At 45.7% G+C, this 27,497-nt stretch overlaps 2 protein-coding genes across 7 annotated transcripts in view; one reads left to right on the top strand and one right to left on the bottom strand.

The window, feature by feature from the left end:
• KDELR1 (KDEL endoplasmic reticulum protein retention receptor 1) overlaps positions 1-27,497 on the top strand; it is a 128,922-nt gene that overhangs the window by 39,362 nt on the left and 62,063 nt on the right. For 2 of the 4 annotated variants that reach the window (XM_079951239.1, XM_079951241.1), the window contains exon 3: positions 9,398-9,461. The exons of the other annotated variants lie outside the window; for them this stretch is intronic. The gene's annotated coding sequence lies outside the window, so the exon portion shown is untranslated. The remainder of the gene's footprint in view (positions 1-9,397; positions 9,462-27,497) is intronic. 4 annotated transcript variants of the gene reach the window in all.
• Positions 8,907-27,497, bottom strand: part of GRIN2D (glutamate ionotropic receptor NMDA type subunit 2D) — a 60,714-nt gene continuing 42,123 nt past the window's right edge. For all 3 annotated transcript variants that reach the window (XM_079951212.1, XM_079951211.1, XM_079951210.1), the window contains 3 exons: positions 23,756-23,943; positions 16,411-16,643; positions 8,907-13,699 (listed from right to left, as the gene is read on the bottom strand). In XM_079951212.1, coding sequence (XP_079807338.1) covers positions 12,257-13,699; positions 16,411-16,643; positions 23,756-23,943 — 1,864 coding nt within the window. In that variant the 3' untranslated portion in view covers positions 8,907-12,256. The remainder of the gene's footprint in view (positions 13,700-16,410; positions 16,644-23,755; positions 23,944-27,497) is intronic.

Raw genomic sequence — 27,497 nt, 5'->3', positions numbered from 1 at the left:
GCTCCTTGGAAGAAAAGACAGGATGTAAATGCAATAAATAAATAAGTAAAATGAAATAAAATATGCCAGACCAGTCAGAGGTGCAGCAATCAGCCTCATGCATAGATGGCTACTTTTTCGCCCACCAGATGCCCGTTATTGCCAGCTCTTCTTTCACAGTGCATCATTTTGGCAATTGTTGCCCTGGTGGTTTGGGGAAGGGGGAAAGACACTGGCCAGGATTTCTCCAAGAGCAACAGGGCTGGTTGGGTTAAAGCAGAGGAGGGGAGGCAGAGAGTCCTCCCAGCGGTGCAGACAGGGCCCGGTTCTGCTCGCTCAGCATCACTTTCCAAGTTCAGAGGCAGGTGACGAGCTTAGGCGATAACGAGATGGAGGGATGGATGGCTCTGTCGCAGATTACTGGCAATTACCCTATATTAGAGGGCCTCTAAGCAGAGACGCAGGCTGTGCTGAGCCAGCAGCTGAGCCAGCCTCTCTCTCTCGCTCTCTCCTCTGCGGAGTATGTGCTGCTGACACCCTTCCATCCTGAACTCGCAACTTCCTTCCTTCACACACACATCTGGCTTCCCTCCCCCCTTTTGCATGGCGACTGCTGTCAGCTTGACATCTGCTGAATATTTCAGAGGCCAAACATGAATCTTTAAACACAACAAGTTGCTCCTCTGCTCCAGTGAGACTTGTTGGGGGCCTGCCAGCTTGAGAGGGTGGAGGCAGCCAAATGCTGAGGGGACGGGAGTTGCCCTGCCTTGTAACATATGCCTTTTTTGAGGCCAAGGACAGCCTGGGCGATGTTGGGTTGCCAGACACCCTTTCCCGCCTCCTGACATAGGTGTCTGTCCCTTCGACAGAAGAAGGATGAGCAGGCAACACTCTTCCATGACGCTATGTCCCTTTGGAAGTCTACCTGTTCATGCTGTGAAAGGTATCTGTCCTCTGAGAGAAGGGGGAGAAAGATGCTGATCCTAACATAGCCCCCCCTCAAAACACCAGTTGCAGTCTTGAGCAACGGGGTGGGGTGGGGCTGGTGGTCTAGAATAGTTGAGCATAGAGACGATGAAGTGCAGAAAACTTGGGTTCCTATCCCACTTCTGGCCCAATTGCTGCCTCAGCCTGATTTCCCCATCTGCAAACTCAGACTGAAAAGAATAGTGACTTACCTGATTTAGTTCTGTCTTGAAGAAAATTTTGAAAACAGATCCTGGGGCTGAGTCTGCTGAAGCCTGGCTCAAGCTGGAAGTGGATGCTCAGGGCAGAAAATGCGTCAATTCTGAATGTGGCACTTAAGATTAACCCTCCCTCCCTCCCTCAAGGAAAGAGTGTGTGGCCCCAAGGGAAGCGTCTAGGATAGGGAGTGGGGCCCTAAGTAGATGGGACAGAGTTTGGGAGGTTAGAATAAAAGAGGCCTGTGTGGGAAGGCAGGATTTCTGGGTTTTCTGGTGGAGTTCTGAGGTGATAGGAGTGACATCCCCTTTATTAGCTGATAGGACACCTATTAACCAAAACCTCTGGGTTCCCAGGAATGGGAGTTGACAAGAAAATGTTGACCTGGCCTGTTCTTGCAACTCTAACAGTGTTAACCTGGCCTGTTCTTGCAACTCTAACAGTGTTTTAATCTGCAGGAGTCATGAAGTGGAGCTTTTCAGGGTACAGAGTCAAAAATGATCACTACATGGTTAAAGGAATAGGAGCAGGGGCTAGTTCAGAAGCTGGCAACTCTAAATGGGAGGGATCCCATGAATCAAAGGAGGGGAACCCTGGGAGCTCAAACCCTTAGGCTGGTGGTGAGAGCAGCGTGGGGCTGAGTGGGTTGGAGGCAAGTGCCAGTCCCTGCTGGCTGTTCTTTCGCCACTCTTTTTTCTTCCTTTCTGTGGGCTGTTCTGTCACCGCAGCGTCAGTCTGGAACTTTGGAGAAAGTTCATTTACATAGAAATGAAAAATTAAATTAGTGCAAATGTGTAATTCAGCCGGAAAATATGATTAACAAGACGCTGGGCCAGGAGGAAGGGGAGGGGGAGAAAGAGGGAGGGAGGGAGGCACAGGGCCAAGAGGAAACTGACTGTGCTGTCACACGCAGGGGCAAAATATGCTACATCACATTAGGACAGACACGCGGCCTCTGTCTATGCATGCACACGTTCCAAGCTGCATACTGGAAAACACCGCAACCGAACTTTCCCATTGCCTTAGGTGGTATCCTTCAACCCTGGCCTGCATTTCCAGGCATATCTGTGGGGGTATCATTTCATTTCCCTTCCTGTTCTTGCTATTATTCCGGGCTGTCTGCAGATTCAGGCAGGCAGACAACCAATATGAGCATCTGTGCTTTTGGTGCAGATAAAAAGTCGGGGGTGGGGGAGGATAAATTTTCCTAGCTAGCAGATAGGGAGGTGGGGTGCTAAAAAAACACATTTTTCATTTTATTAACAGAAAGCAATGGCTCTGCTGTTTTTTGCAGCGAGGCATCTGGACGAAGACGGATAATGAGTTAGGCTTAATCCATCCATCCTATGGCCTCCTCTGTTGCCAGTTAGAGAAGCGTTTGGTGCCCCCTTCTGACCCCTGCCTTTCCTTGGGTCCCTTGATGCGTTCATCTTCTTGATTTATGCTTTCCACATCCCCCTTTTTTCCACGTGTACAGACAATCACAAGGATGAGAGGGAGAGCAGATCCTAGGGACCCTAGTGGTTATAAGCTATGAGGAGAAAGAAAAACTGGGGAGATAGGACTGCTGCATTCTTAGGGATAAAGTAGCTTTACCCACTGGTCTAGTTCAAATGTTGAAATATGGTTTGGCGGTCAGTGCCTCAGGTTGGTGCACTCTATTTCCTTCCTTCATTTCCTTGTTTTGCAATATTCTCTAGCTTGCTGTAATGTCCTGATCAGGCAAACAATGCCTATTGCAAGCAGTATTTTGCCTTAAAAAAAAAATGGAACTGGGATTTGTGGTTGCTGTAGCTTGCCCAATTCAGATTTCATGGCAGGCAATAGTGCAAACTAGGAAGTAAGAGAGGGAGTTGAGACACTGGATGAGAAGAGAGGGCAGAGAGGCATGGGAGGGCAGAGCACACAACCCCAAAGCTTGGTGGGGAAACTGCAGTTTGGTTGTGCCATATAAACAGGGCCACTGAATCCATGGTTAGTTTTTCTGTTTTAAAAATGCTATCCTTTTGGGATATAATACCTACACAAAAGCCCAACAATTATCATGTCATGAGCTATTCCTATATTATAGGCGAAAATGCATTTCCAGTCCTAAATGCTAGACAGAGCAGGACAGAGTTTAAGTGCTTTCTGAACAACAACCAAACTGAAGTTTTCTTCTTCATTTTCTGTGCATGGAAATGCGGTGCAGTGGTTACAGTCTCAGACTAGTACTGGAAAACCTGGGTGTGAACTCAGCCATGAAGCTTACTTGGTGACCTCTCAGTGAGTGAGTTACTGTCTGTCAGCCAGCCAAACTTACCGTATTTTTTGCACCATAACACTCACTTTTTTCCTCCTAGAAAGTAAGGGGAAATGTCTGTGCGTGTTATGGAGGAAATGCCTACGGGTGGCATGCCTACGGATTTTCCACCTCTAAACTACGTGCGTGTTATGGTCAGGTGCGTGTTATAGAGCGAAAAATACGGTACCTTGCAGGGTACAGTGTGAGGATACAGTAGACAGAGCAAAACCCTGCCCTGAGCTCCTTGGAGGAAGGGCAGGATAAAATATATAACAGATCAATATAATATAATAGTAAATAACACCTTAGAATACTTCAGGAGAAGCTTTTCCCATCACTGCATCTCCATGCTTGGAAAGTTACAGCTGTTGAACTTCGGCTGGTAAAACGCAAAAATCCCTGCTAGGAAAAAAAGTTGGAATTCACTTTGGAAATAGAAGAGATTGAGGCTGACAGCCTGGACTCTGAGATTCCACCTTGCTCTCAAGCCAGGGAATTAAATGCTACATCTGCTGAGGTTCATCCTCCTATCCAGTCTCTAGCCTCCAGAGATATGGCTTAGCTGCAAGGCTGGATTAAGGTAGTTGGGAGCCCTGGTGCAATTCCCAAAATAGGGGCCCTTTACTTCCAAAAAAGGAATGCATGAAATAATGTACCACAAAAAATATTGTGGTCTCTTAAAGATAAACACATTTACAATGGTGTTGAATATTCATGGATTACAAAAAACATCAATCCTGAACATATGCCGTTTCACAATTGTCAGCAAACTGCAAACACGTTTGTGTGTTTGTGTGCCAATCTTGATAAACAAAAAGAAAATACTCTGGGCATGTGTACTTAACTCATCACTGCTTTTACTCACTTTCTGCCTTTGACCCGTCACCAACTCTCAGACTAAAATACCTCAATGGTGGTTGTGAAGATTTAGGTGGTGCAAAATGACTGCAAAAGGGAACTTAGTGCTTGTATCATAGACATCAAATGTTGGTGCCTTTAACTAAACTGATGCATCTTTGTTCAATAAGGGGTTGTGTTTTTCTGCACACACGCATCACAGATTAATTAGTACAGCTCCGAGGCTTCAACCACTTTTAGTCTGGTTTGATTATTGAGTTTTAGACCCCTATGTTCCTAAAAAATAAAACAAAGCCTGCTCCCGCTTTCCAATGTTCTGCACTGGGTATAAACATGCCTGATCATAGGCATCTCCATCAAATAATATTTAAAACCCACGTTTAGCAATGAGTTTCATTGGGCATTCTGGTACAGTCATGTTCTTTCTCTCTCTCTCTCTCTCTCTCTCTCTCTCTCTCTCTCTCTCACACACACACACACACACACACACACACACACCAACAAACACACAAACACTACTTACAAATATATATTCCACACACACCCATTTCCACTTCTGCCATCATTGCATTGCCTTCTTTAGCCCCCAAATCCCCCCCAAAAGGTGCATAGGCAGCCACCTTGTAGAGTACCCTCTAAAGTGAAGGGGAGAGGGCTACTTCTCAGCCAGCAAGTGTGGAAGTGGGGGCCCTTCTGACTTCTTGAAGCACTCTGCAGAGTAATATGAAACCTGTTTCCCCTCCCCTCCCCTCCCCTCCCCGCCCCCAACTTCAGTAAAATATTATCTTCAATCATGTTGGTACCCTGAACATTATGATTTATAACTTCTCTTCCCAAAGGACTAGGGATGTACTTGGGGGGGGGGGGAGTTCAAACTCTGTGCTGCCTTGCAGACATGGGCCCTGGTGCCATTGTTCCAACTGCACCATGGATAATCCAGTCTTGCTTGGTTGCAGGGGGTTGGACCAGATGACCCTTTGGGTTCCTTCCAACTGTACGATTCTATGATTCTGTCAATGCTATGTGTTGTTATAGGTTAAATCAACACACTCAAGGTACACAGTGGAGTGTCATGTATTGTCAGAAGCCAGCCTGCATTGTTAAGGTTTTGGAAATTTTTGTTTATTAGGAATGGGCCTATCACTAGGCAGGTTATGGATAGTCAGGAACTGAATTTTAAAAAATATGTTGCTTGATGACGGGAAAGGTTTTTCCCCCACTTCTGTTGGAAGGTGACACCCTGGCAGGGAAAGGGAAACCAGCAAGTTTGAACTGGAACAGAGACAGGGCTTATCCACACTTAGCTTTTTCCCCGCTCTTTCCAGGCAAGGTCTGCACTTTAAAGCTACGTGTCTAGGCATCATTATTTTTGTTCCAGAGCTTTCCCCTGTGAAAACCCACTCTTTAGCGCTCAGTCGTAACAAACGTCAATCTGCTGTTTGTTCTGATTAAGCGCTAAAGAGCAGTTTTTCGTAGGGAATCTCCATGAAAGCTCTGGGGCAAAAGGTAAGTGTGGATAAGCCCTCAGAGAGAGCTGTGAGATTTATTTGTTTTTTAAAGCTGGGGCATGGCTAAGAGAGGTACAGTTGCTCTTTGGATATTTCATGCCAAATTGGTGGTAGAGCTGCCTGCTTCAAAAATCCCTTTTCTTGTGCGTTCATGGTAATTTGTGCTCATGATGCTCTCAGGGTGGTCATGCGTGATCCTGCTTTCGATACTAGTGTGGTGTAGTGGTTAAGAGCGGTAGACTCATAATCTGGGGAACCGGGTTCGCGTCTCTGCTCCTCCACATGCACTCCACATGCTGGGTGACCTTGGGCTAGTCACACTTCTCTGAAGTCTCTCGGCCCCGCTCACCTCACAGAGTGTTTATTGTGGGGGAGGAAGGGAAAGGAGAATGTTAGCCGCTTTGAGACTCTTGAAGGGGAGTGAAAGGCGGGATATCAAATCCAAACTCTTCTTCTTCTTATGCCAGCAAAAAGTTTTGGAGTGTTCATATTGCTTCATTTTCAGTCAGTGCATGCCCTGTAACATCCTGCTGAAATCTCATAACTTTATTCCACAAATCTTCTGGTTATTTTTGTCCCACTTCTATTGCTCTGTAGCCCTTTCAGACAGCCATAACACATCACAGAACAACCAACAAAACGGACAAAATCCACCGTTAATTTACTATTATTGTGTTAAGGACATGTTGCAGAATACATCCACAATAAAACACAAGTCTGGAGGGTCTGCTTGCATACTTATAAACAAGCAGATGTTAAATAGATGTCACAAGTCTCCAGTGCTGCCTTGTCTAAAGCAAGCCACCCTATGGCTCTTCCTCTAGACTTCTTAATGGGGACTTGGGAAACATTTAACCGTAAAGTTGTGGCGCTGAACAGCTAAAAATTCCAGACTCCATATTTTGTGCCAAGGAGAGCCACATTAAGAAAATCTGGTATTATCTTTGCTTATTTTTGGGGACAAAGTGCCAAACTGTCCATGACATTAATCACATGATTTACCCCTGAGTGCATGATTTTTCTTTCAGAAATCAAGACTGGGACTCTGGGATTTCTTTCAGAAATCAAGAGTGGGGCATAAGTGCTGTTTAGCTCACTGCAGTCTCAATTGGAAGGGGGGAGGCATGGCCGCAATTTACATGAGTGGGGGAAGGCCTTGCAGGGGCCCAATCTGCATTGAATTGCAGTGGAGGAACTCCTGCTGGCTATTTATGAAATAAAAATTGTGCACTCAAGGACAAACTATGTATGTGATCAACACCACCTATAGTTTGGTTCTTAATGTAAGCAAATTACCTGCTCCCTCTTTTTCCTTGGTTCCTCTTCTTATTTTTGTTTTCTGCTGTTTTGTGAGATTAAAACAAGGCTGGCGGTTTGTTAGAGGGAGGTGGGTGAAGAGAGGATGGGTGAAGAGAGGATGAGCCTTGTTTTTTTGTGACTCATCAGTATAGAAAGAAAGGAATGCAAACCTTAAATAAGAAAGCTTCCCCAAATATGCACACACGCAGAGAAACCACACTGGGGCAAGGTCTGAGCGGGATTAAAAAAGCCTTTATTTCTTATGAACGCCCTAAAATAGTATCGAAAACCCTAGCCCCTCCCCCCCATCCGGATGCCTGGGTCCCTGCCCCACCCAAACCCTGCCCCATTCTGTCGTGGGGCGCTGCCCCATGGTCCCACTTCCCCACCCCACCCCAGCGAAACCCCACCCATTCCAAGAAAGACCACCCCCACCCACATAGCCCGCTCCCTAAAACAGCAGTTCTAAAGTTATTACTAAATTGCCCCCCCAAAATAGGAAAAGGGACAAAGAGACACAAAGAGAGAGAAAGAGAAAGCAAGGTTGGGAGTGTGAGTCTGAGGTTATTATGGGTTTATTTATGGTTGTTAGTTTACTTGTGAGGGAGACTGCATGTGGTCCCGATTCTGCACATGTAGTTGTATCTCAGTGTTCATTTATTGGAGGTTTGGGGGGTGCACCTCTTCTGTGGTGCATTTTATGTCACACATTTTCATGTATGCTACAGTTCCTATGGTTTTAGATCTCCATGTCGGTGGTTCCTGTGCACACTTAGTGAAATCTTTAGCAGATTTTGCTTACAAAAGATGCCGTCTCAACAAACACATTGCCCTTCCTGGCGCCACTCTTTGCTGCTATAGACTCAGGGGCCACTTCGCACGTGACGTCGCTTCCTAAACCATTTAGGCCCACAGTCCTGCCACAAGGCAAGCAATAGCGTTACCCTTATCTGCACGCCGGGAAAAAACGTCAAGTGTGCCGCAGTCCTGGCACGGCTGCTTTTTGCAAACGCCTCTGTCGGTGTGATTTGTATACATGTGTGATTGTGGGTTCCTTTGAAATGCTTGTGTGGCTTCGATCCTGCCTACCTGTATCTGAGATGGAGGCTGTGTGCTTGCAATGTTTGTTTGTTTTTTAAAAAAATTGTGGTACCTTTTTTTTTGCTGTGCAAGCTCCATTAAGCGGCACATTAAGTCTGTTTTGCGCAATGGTGGGTTTTATATGCAGAGGCTCGTTTCTCTACCTGCAGGCGTGATTGTTTGGTGTGTGCTTGTATGCCTTTGTGCTTGACTGTGGCTGTGTGATTGGGAGTGTGTTCCCCCTCCCCTCCCTGCAGTTCACTGTTGGCAGTGTGTGCACCATTTTGGGAGTGACCGTATGTGACTCTGGCACCTGGGACCGTGCCACTCTTCTTGCCACTGTATTGGATAACTTTTAGAGTTGCGAGGGACTCTAGAGACCCTTGGATCCAACTCCAGCCCTGAGACAGGACATCCTGTACACTTAAAGTCTCCTCAGCAGATAGGAGACCTGCCGGTTTGTTTGGTGGCTGAATAATTAGGGGTGTGCCAGCACCAGCTGGTTTTCCCAGAAGCGGTCTGGGCCTTATCCCAGTACTGCCCCCCTCATCAGGACTTCATTTCTGGACTTTTTCGCAAAAATGCTAGCACCTCAGTAAAAAAGAGGATTCACTGGTTCCACCAGAGTTCCCTCACAATTCCTGTGACCAGACACGGTGAGGATCTTTGCTCCTTTCTCCCTTTGCAGCTCAGTAATGCCAGCCTGACAGGATGTGGTCCTCTCCATCTGCTGTTTTCTCCCTCTGCTTTCCAATGCCTTTTTAAATATTTGAAAACTGTCAACATCTCTCTCTCTCTCTTCCCCCGCCCCCTTCATCTTATTTTTCTCGAGGCTAAACAGACCCAGTTACTTCAGCATCTCCACATATGACTTGCCTTCCAGACCTTTGATCATCCTTGCAGCTCTCCTCTGAATCTTTTTCAATTTGTCAACATCCTGCTTGAACTGAGGTGCTCAAAACCAAACACAGCACTTCAAACGAGGCCTTGCTGAGCACAAGCCTCACTTGGCTAGGGGAGGATGGATGAGAGGAGAGGTGCTGCTGCTTTACTGGATAAAGTGGTGGCCTGGACCTGTGTCTGCTCTGTGGTCCATTGAAATTGCGTGCCAGAGTAGCTGCTGCACAGTGCCAAGGAAAGCTGACAGATTAAAGAAACAAGTGGCTTTCTTTGCTTTGTTGCTTCATTCTGTTTCTGCTTTTCACAGAGAGAGAAGTGCCACAGAGCACTTAGAGACCACCCTCTGGGCCCTGGAGATGCCTAGAAATCTGGTAAGCCCAGCCTCATCTTGTGGCGTCCTTTGAGCAGTCTAGCACTTTGGCAGGCTCCGCCAGCGTCAACTGGCTGGGTCTGTCGGATGCGATTTTAAACTTCCTGCTATGCTGTAACAGGAGCACTACGGGAAGTTTAAAATGATGCCTTGTAGATGCCTGTGGCTGCTAAGGTAGCCTATGGCCACCAATGCACGGTCCCTGCCCCAGCAGAGGACACTTTGTTGAGGGCCCTCTAAAGCCTGTAGCCAGACCTGCCTTCAGACCTGCTGAGCACTTCAAACTGATCTTACAAAAATTAGATTTGCAGAGTGCAACATTCTGTCCCTCATACCAAATTGGCACTTGCATGGAAATGTAGCGCACACAGCACTGGCTATGTCTCCGAGAGGGGCTGGGACTGGTGACACACAGTCTACAAGCCACTTGTGGCCCTGGCAAGGCTTTGTTTCATGTGCATGGTCTTTTTGATTTCCCCAGAATCCTCATTTTCAAGGTTTCTGGAGAAGACTGAGATGGGTAAGGGGCAAAATGACATGACTGCTTCATGCCATGACCCTTGTGTTGAAATGTGGGTTGTGCCAAATTCCCATAGAGCAGGGGCAGGATGAGAAAAAGAGTGCAGCACAGGTGGAAGGTGGATGCTGAACATTTTTCCTGCCCGTAACCCTATTGCCACCACCTGGTAGCTATTACTTCTGGTTTCACCCCATCAGAGGAACACTGCTTATGGAGAAGTGGTTGTGGTGTTGGACTTGGCAGCGGCCTGGTTGTATCATATGGGTTTGCTGCCTTCAACTCTAGTTTGCCCCCAAAACTTGAGTTAATCTGTAATGCTGCCCATGGACTTTATGTTACTCACCTCTGCTTCAGGGAAAGTTCCAAACATTCTAGAGATAAAATATAATAAAAGAATACCCTGTTCCCCCTTTTCTCTTCTGGATTCCTGCTATCTTAAGGTTTAGAACCATGCCAAGACTCCCATCTTATTTACTAACCATTTATATTCCTGCCTTCCATGAGTTTTGTCTCATTATTTTTTCCTTTTTTTCAAAAAAGAAATAGCTCAGTTTGCCAATTAATAGCCACATCATGTTGCAATGGATCTCAGATCATTTGCAAGCTGAGTGAAAAACCCTTTCCTTCAGACCTTCTACTTAAGTACACTTGGCTTCTCATATTTGCAAAAGTTTCTCCTAGAAACTTGCAAAATTCTAAGGCTGGGCATTTTCCAGAATAGTGCAGAAGCTGGCTTTAAGGTCCGCCTTCCCACTCATCAGCAGTCTCCAGCAAAAGGAGAACTTATGTATCTTCTCTGTGGAAAGGTGCGCAAGATGTACCTGCATTGGGAGCACATTTATCTTTCCCTGCAATGGGAGATGCACAGTTCCCCCCTCAAGCAGGAAGAATGGAAATTAAGTTTTATAATCACTCTCACATCCAGTGTTCCAGCTTCTCAGCTTAGAGCAACCAGCATTAAGATGGTGTATAGTAATTTTGGTGATGAGAATATACAGTATATTACCTGTTGAATGAGGTTTTTATTCTATTAGATTTAATTTTGTTTGGTTTGTAGTGCAGGTGCCCTTTCAGTCTATATAGTCGTGTTTTCTGTCATTTTCTGCAATAGCTCTCTTAATACCGAGAGCTTTGGTGCACTGATGTAGGATTTGTGAAAACAGACACTTTCAGTCATGGTACTGGTTTGTCTATGTGGTTTGGGGGGCAGTGATTGCTTTTGCCCATTACAGCGCACAAGTGTGTGTGGTTTTTTTTTTTCATTTCAGCATCCATGATGTTTGCATGTGTGGCTATCTCTATCATAATGGGTGCATGATTGCAAGATTAAAGCGGGGGGGAAGGAGAAAGAAGGTGGTGGTTAAGAAGAGCAAAGAAAGCAAGAAGGGAGAAGAGGGAAATGTGCAGGGGGGGAAATATCACAGTTTTCTGTTGAACAAAGTCACAGTTTTGTCTCCTAACATCCCCTCCCACCCAGAAGTCCAGACAGTTTTGTGGTTATTGTTGTCCAAGCCCCTCCCCACCCCCTCCGGAGCCTGACTGATGGCACTTCCCCCCTGCTGCCAGTCTACGTGGGGACACAGACTCTCTCCAGGTTCATGATTGGTTCATTTCATTGGCACTCTCTCGGGTTTTGTTCAGAGAGTAACAGCCCTGCTGTTGCAGTAGCCAATTGCCCCTGGCCACAGGAACCTACCCCATCGATGTGCCACAGGGTGGCAGAAAAGCCCTTTTTCTGGATATAAAAGGTCTGTTATGGATACACAGGAGAGACCAGTTCCCCTCTACCCCCTGCTGTAAATCGGCTGGTGGTTGGGACTGGGTGTTTTGTCACAGGGAGCTATTCTGGTGGCACTTGGGGTAGCAGTCTCAGGGTGTTACCCCTCTCTGGCATATCATCTCCACTCCCCTGGATTTTTTAATGGGATTATTGGTGGTTCCAGTCCCCACTGTTTTATCTGTGATACTCTTTTGGTTGAGCACTTCCCCTTTTCTGTGGCAGGGAGATGTGGTCCTATCACATATATTCCTGGTGGCAGCCTGGTGGCATGCCCTTTGTCTTGGTGGGTTCACTTGTGGCACTGTTCTGCTTCCCCCTCTCTGCAGTCATCTTCGTGATCCTCCCTTCTTTCCATTGGGTTGAACCACAGCGCCATCTCCACCACCTCAGTCCCCACTGTGTGAGCTCAACTACAGCTCAGTCTTTTTTTTCCTGCTGTCCCATCTGAAGCCTCTTTCCCCACCCCCACCCCCACCCCCACCCCACCTGTTGCTGGTCATACCTCTGACTCCAGGCTAGAGAAATGGGCAGAACCACGGCGGGCAAAAAGCTCCCCGCTTCTGCTCACCCGGCGTGGCAGCCACTCTGGCGAGAAGCCGCCCTGGTGTCGATGGGAGGCCCCGCAGCGCACCATGTGGCAAGAGCTGAGGTCCTCCAGGCTGCGGGAGGTGGGATGTAGAACTCCGCCAGCTGGCCCCAGCTCGCAGGAATGGTGATGGCAGCGTCGGTGAAAGCCGTGGCGGTGGCGAGGAGCCAGGCATCCATACAGGCTACAGTGGCGGTGCTCCCAGTCCAGCCGGCGTTCCAGACGCTCCTCAGAACAGCTCAAGTAGCGCAAGGCCTCCTTGCGGCATGGTGGGGTGGGTGGCGGGAGCATTTCCAAGCTCAGGCAGTGCTGGCAGGGACCGTGGCATCCGTGGCACTTGGCCAACTTGTCGGCTGACCAGTAGTGCAGGGGCTTATGCGTGGCAAAGAGCTGCCTCTCTCGGGATGGGTATGTGCAGAAATAATCCGGCGACTGGTACCAGCAGCTATGCCCATCACTGTCCCTCTCACAGATGTCAGAATCAGAGTCAGAAAAATCCACATAATGACTTTGGCTGCGCAAGCTGGCACCTACGGCAAGCGGGTGGGAATGACTGCGGCAAATGTGAGCCCGGGAGCTCCTCTCTCGGCTGGATGACGTTGGGCATTTGACTTCTGTCTCGGCTCGAGGCAGAGACGTCTCTTCGGCATGTCGGTAGCGGGAAACAGGTGGGGAGCGTTCATCCTCATAGGACAGCCGTGTGTAGCCATACCGACCCCGTTCTTTCCCAAAAGGCCGACTGCTGCCCCGTTCCAACTCACAAGGGCTTTTGGTCGCATAGCCACTGGAGGAGCCATCATACTTCTTCACCTCTGGGGCTCGGCTCGCCGCTTTCCCGGCTTGGAAACTTTCATACAACCCACGGAGGGATTTGCGTTGCCAGCCCGATGCCACCGGTGGCATGTCGGGAGTTTCTTTCTCACGCACAATGGCAAAATAGGAGGGAGGATTTTCCAGCCCCCGGGAGGGTGGTGGCGGAGACAGCTGACAGGGCGCCATCTTTTTGCCACTGACGTGATCAGACAGCCCTTCTGGTTCAATGGGCCCATAGAACCGGTGGAAGCCATCTGAGAAAGGGCTCTTGAGGCTATGGCGTGGGGGTTTGGTTGTGGGGAGCTCTGTAGGTGTCGGAGGGTACAGATCCTTGTAGCAATTGGGACTACGAGCATGGCGCCACCGTTCCACAATGCGCCGTTCGCGAGGCAGGAAGCTAGAACAGGGAAGTGGAGGGCCAGGGGGGCTGGGCAACGCTGGGGCTGCACCTCGCGACGGCCCGTAGGTGTGGTTAAGGATGGGTAGCTGCTGCTGATCTGGGACTTTGGGGTCTTCACTGCTGCAACAGCTGTACATGCCCTGGAGCGAATTGGAGAAAGAGGGATAAATAAGGGGGCTGTTGGAACTGTAGCACAACCGCCAAACTACAGGAGGAACACTGTTGCTGTTAGACCTGCATGGGAAATATGCTGGGGACCATGATGAACCCGAGTACTAGCCTGGGGGCAGGCTCAGTGCATACTACCCCTCCTTCCCTAGGGGGTAGAGGGAGAGATCCACAAGGAAGAGTGTAAAAGTCATTTGTATTGCGTGCTCCTTGTGAAACCCATCAGGACTTCCTCTGTGTGATAAAGTATTGTAGGCATAATGCTCTCTCCTTTTTTGGGGTGCTCTTTTTGCAGTTCTTTATAGAATATCATAAAGAACGGTTTCTCCAGTTCCATGAAAGTGCAGTTACTTTCTAACCCATAGCCTAGAAATCTCACTGGGGGTAATTAGCTCTAGCACCACCTACAACATCACTTCTTCTCTGCTCACCAGCTCCTCATGTCACTTCACCCCATGATAGATTTTCTACACGCACCATTCACCCTGCCCCATCCTGGCTGCTGCTACACAGCTCTTCTCCCCTGAGTACAGGTAACTAGTCTCACAGATTCCTCACCCCATTTCTCCGTCTCAGTGATATTCATGGGGTCACAGCCCACAATTTGGAAAACCCTGGAGTGTTCATATTCCTGATGGTATCCCATATCCCTCAATTGTGAAGGGCCTCTTGTTATAAGACCGTCTTCCTGTACCAGGGAATGATAAACACCAGGGAACTGGAATTCTTTCCCTCCTATCCTTCACATGCACACAATCTTCCACCCCAAATGCTACTCCAGATCACTCTCCACCATGGAGAGCCTTCTGCTATTAACAAAGAGTGCACTTCCCTCCCACCAGCCCTGAGCCTGTCCTTCATAGTAGGTCATTTATTTCAGAGATGGATCACTGTGGCAGTGAATGGAGGGAAGCAGAGAGGAGGATACAGTGAGAGGAGGAGGAGATAAATACAAGTGGAGAAACTGACATAGTGAAGATCAAAAAAGAGACAATGGAAACTCTCCAGGTAGAGGAATCAGAGAGTAGGGTGGGATTTTTGCCACCTGGCTGAGTGATTAAAAGCAAAACAAACTTAGCCTCAGTGCTAGGCGGCAGCAATTTTTAATCTGCATTTAAAGTGATCAACATATGCAAATGAGAACTATAAAGAACTCAATTTGTGCTTTAGCTATGAGAATCTGTTTTGAAAGCCAGGGGAATGGCCTGTTAACGTCATCACTACACTACAAATTTAATCTATTTTGAAATCTCTTAACTACCAGGCTTCCCCTCCTCCTTGTGGAATGTGGTCTGTAGTGTGCCAGCAAGTCTTTGTTAGTCTTCCCAGCCATATCATAGAAATACCGTGCCCCAGGTTTCCCTCTGTAAGCCATAACCATTTAAAAGGCTTGACACCAGTTTAAATTTGTAGTATAGACATAACAAGATATGATGAGTATGCTTGTCTTTTCTTACCTAGTAACCACAGCCAATCTGGTGGCAGAAAGCAGGGCTTTAAAATAAAGTAGTATGGCTCAAACCTCAACACCCATCTTTAGAAGTTAGTCACTAAGAATCCAGCATAGAAATGAGAAGGATATAGAGACGGCGATGGAGTCGGACATAATGTTGAAATAGGACTTCCTGCATTTTTTTTCTTCTGCAAGTGAGCTACCGGTAGATATCACATTTTGTTTGATGGATGTAGTAACCAGCAAATAAAATGCAAATATGCTAGTCTCTCTGGTACTGTTCTATTTGATTGCTCAGGTACAGTGCCAACCTCCCTTTAATTTTTTGAAGTGCAGCAAATAGATTCATTCACCTGAACATTAATTTTTCACCTTAATTTTAAAAGACCGTCAACATAATTTTTTAAAAGTTGAAAAATTGTTCCAGCTAATTAGCTCTGTGCATCCAGCTTCTGCTGCAGACAGGCAGAACTGGTTTTCCTCATATCAGTCCCACAGTGACCCCTACTATTCAGGCTAGGCATGTACAGGTGGTGACCACTTTAGGCTCATCCAATTGACATGCGATTCCTGACACATGGGTCCTTTTGGATCCAGAAGAGGGAAGACCAGGGGCGTAAAGGGCCGGGCATGCTGATGAACGCTGCGCTGATGCACATGGGGGCTGGGAATGGAACCACCACACAGAATGGTCACCACCTGTATGTACACAACCATAAATTAATAGCTAGGGGAAAGGGAAAATGTAGACGGGTGTATACATTATTTTCCGTGTTAAGGTAACCCAAAGTCTGTGATTTGTACTATGAAAACCTGCATATACAGTACTGACTTCTTTTGCATAATTTAGTCACAGCAGAATAGCAAAGAAAGATGCAGGTTCTATAGCCCCATCTTTAGACCACTAGAAAACTTGCAGAAACCCCACCTTTTGCTTTTGAGACTGTATAAGTCATTGTCTGCACATACACTTCCATGTTTACCTTCACAGCCATAAAGGCTGGAAATGGTTGCTGCTTTCTGAGGGGAAAAAGAATGGTGAGATTCTAAGGATGCTGATTTCTGCATACAGGTGTGGTGTGATCATAGATTATTCACAGTCCTGGGTGAAAGGAGAGTGATGTGGAAGGAGGGAAGAGCTTACTCTCTGGACAAAGAAATTGACAGTAATGGATGTGAAAATAGCTTAGTGGGACACCCAACTGTCCCTTGCTGATCTTGCAACCTCACCCTGCTGAAGGCGAGCAGGAAGTCCAGCCGCCCTGTATGTCTCATACAGTGACGCAGTTTCCAGTAGATTAGGTGTTCCCAGGCAAAGACCAGCAGACTTAGTCCCATGGCCACCAGGAGCATGTAGAAGACACCCGCCATGTTGTCTATGTCCAACTTGCTACTCATCACCTCAATTTTGTCATTGTGGCAGATCCCTGATAGCCACAGGCGCTCTAGCAGTTCAATCTCATCTGAAACAGAGGAGGGGATGGGAAGAAGAGATAGAACACAAGAAATGTGCCTTTTCACAACCTTCCCTTGGTATGGTCCATTAGGCATCAGTCCCAGAAAATGCAGGAGCCCTTTTGCTCAATGGTAGGGAAAAGGGATTTTGTTCTGAGGTCTCAAATGAAATAAGCTGTGTTTATTTAGTGTCGGTATAGAATCTGAGTGTGGGATCTTGTGGAGACAGGAGACAAGGGAGCAGAACCATTCTGAGCTTAGATACATACTTAAAGGTCAGGTATCACAAAGTACTTACCCATTGACACTATTTAATTATCCTTTCATGCTTAGAGTTGTGAGAGGTTGTTCTCGTCCTGTCTTTCCAGGCATGTATAGGTGGGCAACCTTCAGCATTTTACTGTAACAGCTTCATGGTGAGTACTGGCACCTCTCTCTTTTGGTTTAAAAGTGTGACACTTACTGTAACAATTTCATGGTGAGTACCAGCTCCTATTTTTCCAGAAAAAAAGCACTGGCCAACATTAAGCCAATTTGCCAGCTCGGACTTATTTGTATCTGCCTATTTTTACACCTCCATGCTGGTGAAGGAAGGCAGGGCTGCTGCACTTTTAATACAAGCACTACAGGAAGAAATCTAGCAGGTCAAGCTCTTGTGACTAGGACTTGTAAACTGGGGCATTTGCAAGGGTGTTTAGTGGCGGAGTTTGAGGGGGAAGCCTGGAGTGTTGTCTCATGGACCAAGAGACATGGATGACAAGGGAGCTGCAGCAGTGACCTACTACACCTACAGCAAATCCAAGCTAGAAGAGAAGGTACAGCAACTTGAGGCCCACCTATCCACACTTTGAGCTACTGAGCAGATGAGGAAATTCTTGCTAGAGAGTGGACTGTCCTGGAACAGAGAGGCAGGTGGGATGTCCCTAGGGAGGTAGAAGATTGTGCAGTGCAGGAGACGAACTCCTGGAGGAACATGACACAAAAAGCAGGAGCCGTGTTAGGAGCCATGCTGTGTCTCTGGAGCTGCAAAACTGACTCCATGCCCTCACTTTGGACACCAGTTCTCAGCCAGCGTAGCAAGAACAGCAGCTGCAGGCCTTAAAATACATCAAGGTAGCAGTGGAAAGTACAGTGTATGGAACGATTCCTTCTGCTCCCCAGAGAAGGATGAGATGTGTGGTGGTGGCAGGCGATTCTCCACGGAGGAGGACAGAGGCAGCAGTGTGTGGACGAATGACTCATGGTTTCAGTTGTTTCTACACAAATGCACAGAGTATGGGAAACAAGCAAAAAGAATTTGAGCTCTCAGTACAAATATGACCTAAGTAAGCATTACTTGAGCCTGGTGGATGAGACTCATGACTGGAACTTGAGAGGTGCAACCTGTTCAAAAGGAATAGATCAAACAGAGGGGAGGAGTAGGATTATATGTAAAGGACGTGTACATTTGTGAAGAGATCCATAACTTGGAGCATGGAAGACAGATTGAGAGTATATGGATAAAAATTGTAGGAGAGGGAAACAAGAGTGACCTTATTGTGGGTGTCTGCTATAGACCTCCAAGCCAAATGGAGGACTCAGATGATGCCTTTCTACAGCAGATTCCCAAACATTCATAAAGAAGAGATATAGTAGTCATAGAAGAGTTCAGTTACTCAGATACATTGTCAGTGAGGCAATTGAAGAAATTATTGGACCTTTCATTCTTGGCAGAGTTTGAGTTTCAACAAATTCTGCCAAGAATGAAAGCTCCAACAACTTCCTCAATTGCCTCACTGACAATGTCATTTCCCAGAAGTGGAAGAAGCAACAGAGGAGTCATCTTTATTGGACCTGGTCCTCACCAACAGGGAGAAGCTGGTCAACAAAGTGAAAGTACAGGGAACCTTGGGAGAAAGTGATAATGTAATATTGGGTTTCATTGTATACAAGCAAGGGAAAGCTGAGGGTAGTTGAACATGCACTCCGGACTTTAAGACGACTGATTTCAAAAAGCTTAAGGAACTTCCCCATGATCAGAAATACTCAAAGAGAAGGGAGTCCAAGAGGAATGGGAGTTTCTTAAAGGTGAAGGCAGAAAGGCAGAAAATTCCAACAAGAAAGCAAAGTAGGAGACACCTAAAAAACCAGTGTGGCTGCATAAGGAGCTTACAGGTGAACTGAGATTTAAGAAGGGCATGAATAAGAAATTGAAGAAAGGAGAAATCACAAAGGAAGAACATATATGAGTAGCCAACAGTTGCAGGGAGGTTAGGTGGGCAAAGCTCAGAATGAACTCAGGCTTGCAAGAGAGATTAAAATTAATAAAAAGGTTTCTTCGGCTATGTTTGAAGCAAGAGGAAGACCAAGCAAGTAGTAGGTCTCTTGTGTGAAGAAATGGAGAAATGCTGTTGGGTGACAGAGAGAAGGCAGAACTGCTCAACACCTACTTTGCCTTTTGTCTTTACCTCAAAGGAAAGCAGTGCCCAACCTGGTGATAACAGAATAAATGATGCAAGGAAGGAGCTAAAGCCCAAGATGGAAAAGAGGTGGTAAAGGAACACCTAGCTACATCAATGAGTTCAAATCTCCAGGGCCTGATGAGCTGCACCCAAGAGTATTAAAGGAGCTTGCAGATGTAATCTCAGAGCCTCTGTCTATAATTTTGAGAATTCTGGAGAACAAGTGATGTCCCTGGAGACTGGAGGCAGGCAAAATGATGTCCCTGTCTTCAAAAGGGGGAGTAAAGACGATCTGGGTAACTACTGACTGGTGAGCTTGACATTGTTACCAGTGTCCTAGAACAGATAATTAAACACTCTGTCTGTGAGCACTTAGAAAAGGTGACTGTGATTACTAAGACCTAATATGGGTTTCTCAAAAACAAGCCATACCAGACGAATCTCATTTCTTTCTTTCTTTCTTTCTTTGATAGAGTCACAAGCTTGGTGGATCAGGAACTGCTGTGGATATAGTGTATCCTGATTTCAGTAAAGCTTTTGACAAATTCCCCCATGATATTCTTGCAGAGAAGCCGGTAAAATTTAGACTGGGTGAGATAACTGTTAGGTGGGTTTGTAGCTCATTTCCATACTCAAAGAATGCTCACTAATGGTTCCTAGTAATCCTGCAAAAAAAGGGGGGACAAGTGGGGTGCTGTAGGGTTCTGCCCCGGGCCCATTGTTGTTCAACATCTTTATAAATAACTTGGATGAAGACATTGAGGGGATATTTATCAAATTTGCAGATGCCACTGAAGACAGAATTGGGATTTAAGATGACCTTAACAGATTGGAGAGCTGGGCCAAAACTAACAAAATGAACTTCACTAGGGACAAATGTCAGGTTCTGCACTTAGGCAGGAAGAACCAATATGCACAAATATAAGATGGGGGACACTTGGCTTGCCAGTAGTAGATGTGAAAATGATCTAGGGGTCTTAGTAGACCACAAGTTTAACATGAGTTCCCAGTGTGATGAAGCAGCAAAAAAAGGTTAATACTATTGCAGAGCAGGGCGACCAAGATGATCAAGGGTCTGGAAACCAAGCCTTATGAGGAATGTTTGAGGGAGTTGGGTATATTTAGCCAGGAAAAGATACTGAGAGGAGATACAATAGCCATCTTCAAATATCTAAAGGGCTGTCACATGGAACAAGCTTGTTTTCTATTGCTCTGGAAACTAGGACCTGAACCAATGGATTCAAGTTGCAAGAAAGGAGATTCAGATGAAACTTTAAGAATAATTTTCTGACAGTAAGAGCTGTTAACAGTGGAACAAACTCCAAGAGGTGGTGGACTCTCCTTCCGTGGAGGTTTTTAAGCAGAAGTTGGTTGGCTGTCTGCCATATATGATGTAGCTGAGATTCCTGCATTTCAGGGGGTTGGACTTGATGGTGTTTGGGTCCCTTCCAACTCTACAATTCTTTGATCCTATGAATCTTGATCTACTTGAGTGATTGCAAGGATGGAGCTATGCAGTGGTAGTCTTTCAGGACTGATTAATGCTGCAGACTAAAATTGTGTGTGTGTGGTATAAAAGTAGTACAGGTTTCAGTTGTATGATATGACAGATGGGTGGGTTGCTGGGCAACTGTTCCTTGCCTCCCTCTCCCCTAATAAGCAATTGGAAGCTTACAATGGTGTGCATGTGTGTTCCTTCATACCCAAGCAACAGGCTCTTTTAAATGCATACATCCATGCAAGATCATGATATGCTCTTCCAATAGAGATTTGGCAGGCAACTTTGACTTTCAGGTGTCTCTTTAAGACTTTTTTATGCTGACAGGCCTTAGCAGTTGTTTAAAAGGTCTCTTGAGCAGCCAGTCACATTGATAATTACTTTGCATTGCTTTTAAATGTCTAATTGTTGTGGTACACTGCCCTGATGTATTATGAGAGGATATTATTTAAATATTTTTTAAAAATAACTATAAATAAATAATAAATACCCAGCACCCTTCAGCATGTACATATTCAACATATGAAGTTATACATCAATACACTGAAGGATTCCAAACAGATGAAATCTCCGCTGTATATATTATATACCCTCATACTGGTGGAATTATATACCAACAAAATTATGAATATTCTGTGAATCTAAAGTGAAAATTCTGCAATTAAAGTAAGTTTTAAACATTGATTATTATACATGCATTTTTTTAGTTTGCATGCTTTATTCTTGTGCACAGATGCTTGGAATATAGAGTAATTGCAAGCAAATAGAAGTTCTAATATGTATATCTGGAATTTTGTCACTTGTGAATGTTGGCAATCCGAGGTGAATGTTATGAATGCTTAATTAAGGTGGAGATACCCTGGCGAATGCCAACAGTCAAATAGTGATTATCATTATGCAATAAATCTGTCCCCAAAATGGGAGTATGTCTGTCTGTTTGTGGCATTCATAAAATTCATCTGAAGTTGTCAGTATTTACATGTGAATAGTTGACATTCACCACATTTTGGACATTCATTGTAACGCATCCAAACTCTACAAAGCAACCATCTGTCGGCCTCTCTCCCACACACAATTCTTACACATCATGATCCTCACAGGGCATTTTTCACAAGTGAAGCAAAGAACGCCTCTCTGTCTGGAATGCTTCACTTCTGAATGTTGTTAATCGCAGCAGAGAGAGCTGGAGAGTAAACCATGTAGCTTTTTCATTCAGCCTAATAGATGCAGGGAAGGCAAAATGATTTAAGTGTCATGGACACTGGGTGGCCCAGTTAAAACACAGCCCTGTCCCCAACATCTGCTTATATGTCCTGGTGGGGCGGGGAAAGCCCTGTGTGCTGTTCTCTAGGATATCCCCAGAGTCAGTCAGGCCTATTAGGAGAAGCAAGATTGTTGGCTAACAGCAATTAGAGCCTCAGACTGAGCCCATTAGCAGCAGCAGAGACGGAATCCAGGTTCCTCTGCTCAGATCAAACACACCAGAGCTGTGTCTGTTCATTATCCCTGGAGCTAGAAATAGAAAGCAGGATGTCTGTCTCCCATCGCCTTTGCTCTGAGTCTAGCCCACTAGGAATTGCTTGCTCTCCCAGGAGACTCAGGAGTCCTGGCTTCCAGACCTCCTTGCGTGAACTGAGTGGGCTCCACACCTCTCTTGGGATTCCTACTCCCTTTCAGCCTGGATTAATTAATCCAAAATAAAATACCATGATCTGGTTGCATGTTCACTTTGATCAGTCTGCAGGTCTGCTAGGAGATAGTCAGGGAAGTGCATTGTGACAGCTATCTGGAGCATTGGAATGGGGGAGGGTGTGCAGGCTGGTGTGGGGGCATTAGTGTTTATGAGGGAGCCATGTCAGTTCCAGGGCCCATAAGTCCTCTCAGCAAACTTCTACATTTGAGTTAGAAATCCCTCCCCATCTCCATGGATGAACATACACTAAAAGAATTGGAGAAATCCACACTCCTGCTGGTAATATGAGTTTTGCTCACTTGATTAACATGAATGGGCCTGTCACATTGGTTTTGCCTGACAAATCAACTGTTGATCAGGGACTTGACAAATGGGCTTTAATTGCCCTTAATGATATCAAATCTCATTCTAGCTTGTAAATGCAACACCCATCAGAATTGGGGTGTGGGAGGAAGGGAGACAGCAAGAAAGCATTTTCATTTTTTTAATGGGACAGACAGATAAGGAGCTGTGAGTTAGCTGAAGGTGAAACAGCTTGGAATGCAGGGTGTCTCTCTCTCTGAACATCTGATATGGGATTAGTGGATTTGTTCTGTGCTGTAGGGGTGCCTATTTGCTTCCATTATGCTAACATTTTTTATTACAATGACACCATATACCTCCTTCATCTGAGGATCACAGGGCGGTTTACCATACAAAACTCTTTCATTCAAAGGAAACTATCCCATATAGCACTGCCCCATGACTTCTCAAAATTCAAGGAGCACACAGTAAATTCAACCAAATACATAGTAAAAGTGTGTTAAAGGAAACTAATCTGTTTTAACTGACCTTCAGAATCCAGATAACCCATTTTATAGCAAAGGGTAATGAATGTTTCATCTTGGCAGACCAGCATTCCTTTACCTGACTAAGCCTTCTGCCCCAGCAAACATGTGAGGGAAAGTCCTGTTCACCAATCACTATGAAGAACATGACCCATCCATAAGGAGTGGGATTGGCAGTTTGGTACTTTTCTGGGCTCTGAGCTTACTAGAAATGGGTGCGGAGGTGGGGTGGGGGCTGAGTATCTGAAGAAGGAGCACCAGTTGCCCCATATTTCAACTTCATGCTTTTTCATAGTGTATGGATAGAATGGGGTGGTCTTGCCCCGCAGCAGGAAGTAGGATTATACATAGATTTCTTTCCAGTGCAAATTATTCAGGAGTGTCCACAGCAAGTAATAAATATCCTTTATTTCAGACACCCCTGCTCCAAAGTATCTTACGCATACACACCCAGCAATCATTGCCTAGTGGAAGAGCAGGTGGGGCAGAGACAGAGACAGAGACAGAGAGAGAACAATACCACTCACACAGATGTTGGAGAAAATATTCCCCCCCCCACCTCCCAGTTACTCACACTTAAGTTTGTTCTCATCCAAAAAACCTGGGCAACTCTCAACTTCCCAGTGCTCTCCCTAGAACCTGGCATGTAGCTAAGCCTTACCATCACTCAGAAACTGGAGCAGGGCCAGGTCAATGGGCCGCTTCCACTTGGAACCTTTCTGCAGCGCAATGCCGTAGCCTGTGGTGGCAAAGACTTTCCCACTCCCTATGGTGACAAGTTTACAGCCTTCTTCCTTTCGGGCCATGTAGTTGAGGACGGCTGCATCGTAGATGAAGGCATCCAGCTTCCTGCAGTCAGATAAGAAAGGCAGGCAGAGAAGGACAGATGGATGCAGCATTTAGCGCATTAAAAATGCCTCCATTTATTATTTGTCCACCTTTGCACAGACCTATTGATTAGAACTACAGACATTCATATTGCAATTAAAGGGAAAGCATATTTTTGAGGGAAGGGGACAGCTTTCTTTAAGTGTGAGACAGCTTACCATTTAACAAACAAATAGTAAGGTAAAGGTAAAGGACCCCTGGACGGTTAAGTCCAGTCAAAGGTGACTATGGGGTTGTGGTGCTCATCTCGCTTTTAGACCGAAGGAGCTGGTATTTGTCCACAGACAGCTTTCCGGGTCATGTGGTCAGCATGACTAAACCGCTTCTGGTGCAACGGGACACCATGATGGGAGAGCACACCAGAGCACACGGAAACGCTGTTTACCTTCCTGCCACAGCAGTACCTATTTATCTACTTGCACTGGTATGCTTTCGAACTGCTAGGTTGGCAGGAGCTGGGACAAAGCAACTGGAGCTCACTCTGTCACACAGATTCGAACCGCCAACCTTCCGATCGGCAAGCCCAAGAGGCTTAGTGGTTTAGACCACAGTGCCACCCGCATCCCTATTAAACAAATAGTAATATTCATTGTTAGACAGAGAGGCTCACTTGTTTCTTATCCCATATGTGAATATTTCCTGTTATAGTAACACACCAGAGTCAAAACGGCATCAAAAAATAAACACATTGAAGGCCCATCAATATTGTGGAAGGGTCAGGCTTTTTAAAATATTTTAAGAATTAATTCAACAGAGCACTGTAGCCTTCAGTTGAATGTGAGGGAGAGCAGTATAAAAATCAATTAAATAAAAACTGGTTCTTAGCATTACATGAAAGTATACGACTCCTGAGAGCCAAAAGGCGGCCACCTTTGGGTAATAAACTAGAAAGATAGAACACCTTTACATTTATTCTTCGTTGTCATCAAATATGTCACAGGTAGGAGCTAGAAACTAGATGATTGCCCGGCAGCGTGCCTTTAAACATGACTGAGCCTTTCCGTATGCTTAGCCTGACCAATTTACTGGGGTGCAGGGATTTTATTATGAGTCTGATTAATCTTCCCATTAAAGCTGTTAAAGTTTTCATCCATAGTTATATAGCATAGGAGATACTTTTAATAGGCCCATAAGGAAAAGGTGCCCTTTACTGTTAGAACTGCACGTCAGCCACTGTCCCACTCTATTTTATCTTCGCTTCCTCCCCCCTTTATTTATTTTTTATTATAGACAGGCTCACCTCTTCAGCCACTTCTATCTAGATATCTTGATTCCAAGCTTTCTTCTCAGTCTTTTGCTTTCTAATGCCCTCTGTTTCACAGTCCTAAAAACAGACTGACCCTACACAGGGCCCATAACTTTAAATTCACATAGGATCGGATTATTAGGTGTCTCCGTCCTGTCCCCTTGTGCCCATCCCCATTCAACCATTCACACATACTGGCAAAGTTTTGGTGGCCATGAATGTACATGGTGGTATTTAAAAACAAAAAAACTCTGAACTTTAAACAACAAGAACAAACAAACCCTGAAGAGTAGATGCAGGCCACTGATTAAAAAGAGAAGGAAGAACTTAACAAGCAGTAAACACACAAAGCACCAGACAGGGACAGCATAGGGGAAAGCAACAAGAACCGAATAGTTGAATTCTGCGATAGTGGCAAAGTCATTCTTTTAGAATCTTCAGCACCGTTGAAATGGCCCAGTGCCAGAACTCCTGGCCAGAGCAGCTCCAATTTAGACAAGGCGGGCCACTATCAGTCCAGCAGCTACAAGGAAGATCACAGGCCCTGGTATCCTATGCAAGCCTGAGTCACAGCCTGAGCCCAGCAAATCAGGCATTCTGGAACCCAAGGCAGGAATCTGTACTTTCCAAGCCTGCACCTCCGGAGGAACAGACCTCCTCCACATCAGAGACCCACATCCACAGGTCACCACGTCAATACAGGCAACATGCAGGGAGGGATTTGCCAGTGCAAATCCAGAAATCAAGTTGCTATCTGCTGGTGCTAGTTTGCAAGCCGACCCCTGCATTCTGCATTAGCCGCAGCCTCCAGATCAACTGCCAAGGTAGTTCTACAAACAGTGCGTTGCAGTGATCCAACTGTGAGGTTAGCAATGCATGGATAACAGCTATCCTGATCCAGGAACAACTGTATCTGTCTTCTCAGCCAAGCTTCCTAGCCACTGAGGACACATCCAGTGGTAGAGTTGGATCTGGGAAAATCCTCAGACTTTGCACCTGCTCCTTCAAGCCTACAAACCTCAATCTTGCCAGGACTCAGACTCAGTTTATTAGCCCCCATCCAGCCCATCACTACAGTACAACCCCAACACCTGCAGCCAGCTTGACAAATTGGTCAGGAGTGAAGGGAACTGAAGTCACATAAATTTTGGTGGCCCAAAGTTGGAGGTGCCTGTCTTAAGTACATATATGTACAGAGTAGGAATTCTAATCCATATATAAATGATTGTGACTGTAGAATTGGGAGGTGGTTGTTAATTTGGGTTAATTAGCAGGGTATGTGGGTGTTTAAATGGTGAATCACGCACCCATAACCTTGCCAGTTGGCTTTTAAAAAATTGTTAGTAGGATTGGCAGCAGTTCCAACAGCAGTGGGAACCACCCTGAAAGGGCGCTCAAACCGGCAGAGCTACAATGCACTCCTACAGCAGCAAAAAATTAGCGTTTAAGTCACAAATGCTCACAAATCCAAAATCCACATACAAAAACCCCACATCGAAGTCTAGTTAACAGCATGATGGCGCAGCTCAATCCTGCACTTGAATGCCTCACTGTGGACTTGTCTTATTTGGTTTATTTATGAAATGAGCCAGCAGGAGTTCATAGAAGTTCACAGAAGTGTTGTTGTGGGGAACAGTGGGGAGGCACTCTTGCTGGTGTGTGCAGCTACCAAGGCTAGACAAGCACTTGCTCACCAGAGTTATACACAGAAGGAGTGCACAGCCTTTAAAGGTGTTTTTTGTTTTTTTTAGGACTGCAGTTTCTATAATCAGATCTTACGCGAAGCTTACTTCCAGGTAAGCGGGCATAGGCTTGCAGCCTTAATTAATTGGTTAGATTCATTCAACTAAAAAGGAGTCCCCAATGAGCAAGGCAACAGTTTCTTTTAAAAAAAATATTTTTAATGCAATTACTTGCATTAACAGCACATGGCAAGCACAGCTTTTGCACAGGCCTTCACTCCTATATGAGAGAGAAGTGGGGATGCCTTTTCTAATGTCTGCAGTGCATCATCTAAAAACAAAGTATGCTTAAAAAAAAAGAGAGTAATTTTTGCTCATATGCACATTTCTGCAGATTTAATTAATTCACTGATTAATTGACCCAAACTCATATTATTATTAAATTGGCTAAGATTTCTTTAATCAGATGACAGCCTAATGAAAATTGACTAATTATAATTATAAACTTGTTAAAGGATCACAAAACAGCATGGGCATTAAAGCTGGCCATGTCACAAGCAACATCCAGCAGCAGCCTGTGTCACTCA

Source organism: Podarcis cretensis, assembly GCF_951804945.1.
Source record: "Podarcis cretensis genome assembly, chromosome: 13".
In the NCBI taxonomy this organism is placed as follows: Eukaryota; Metazoa; Chordata; class Lepidosauria; order Squamata; family Lacertidae; genus Podarcis; species Podarcis cretensis.
This window is presented reverse-complemented; position numbering and strand designations above follow the sequence as displayed.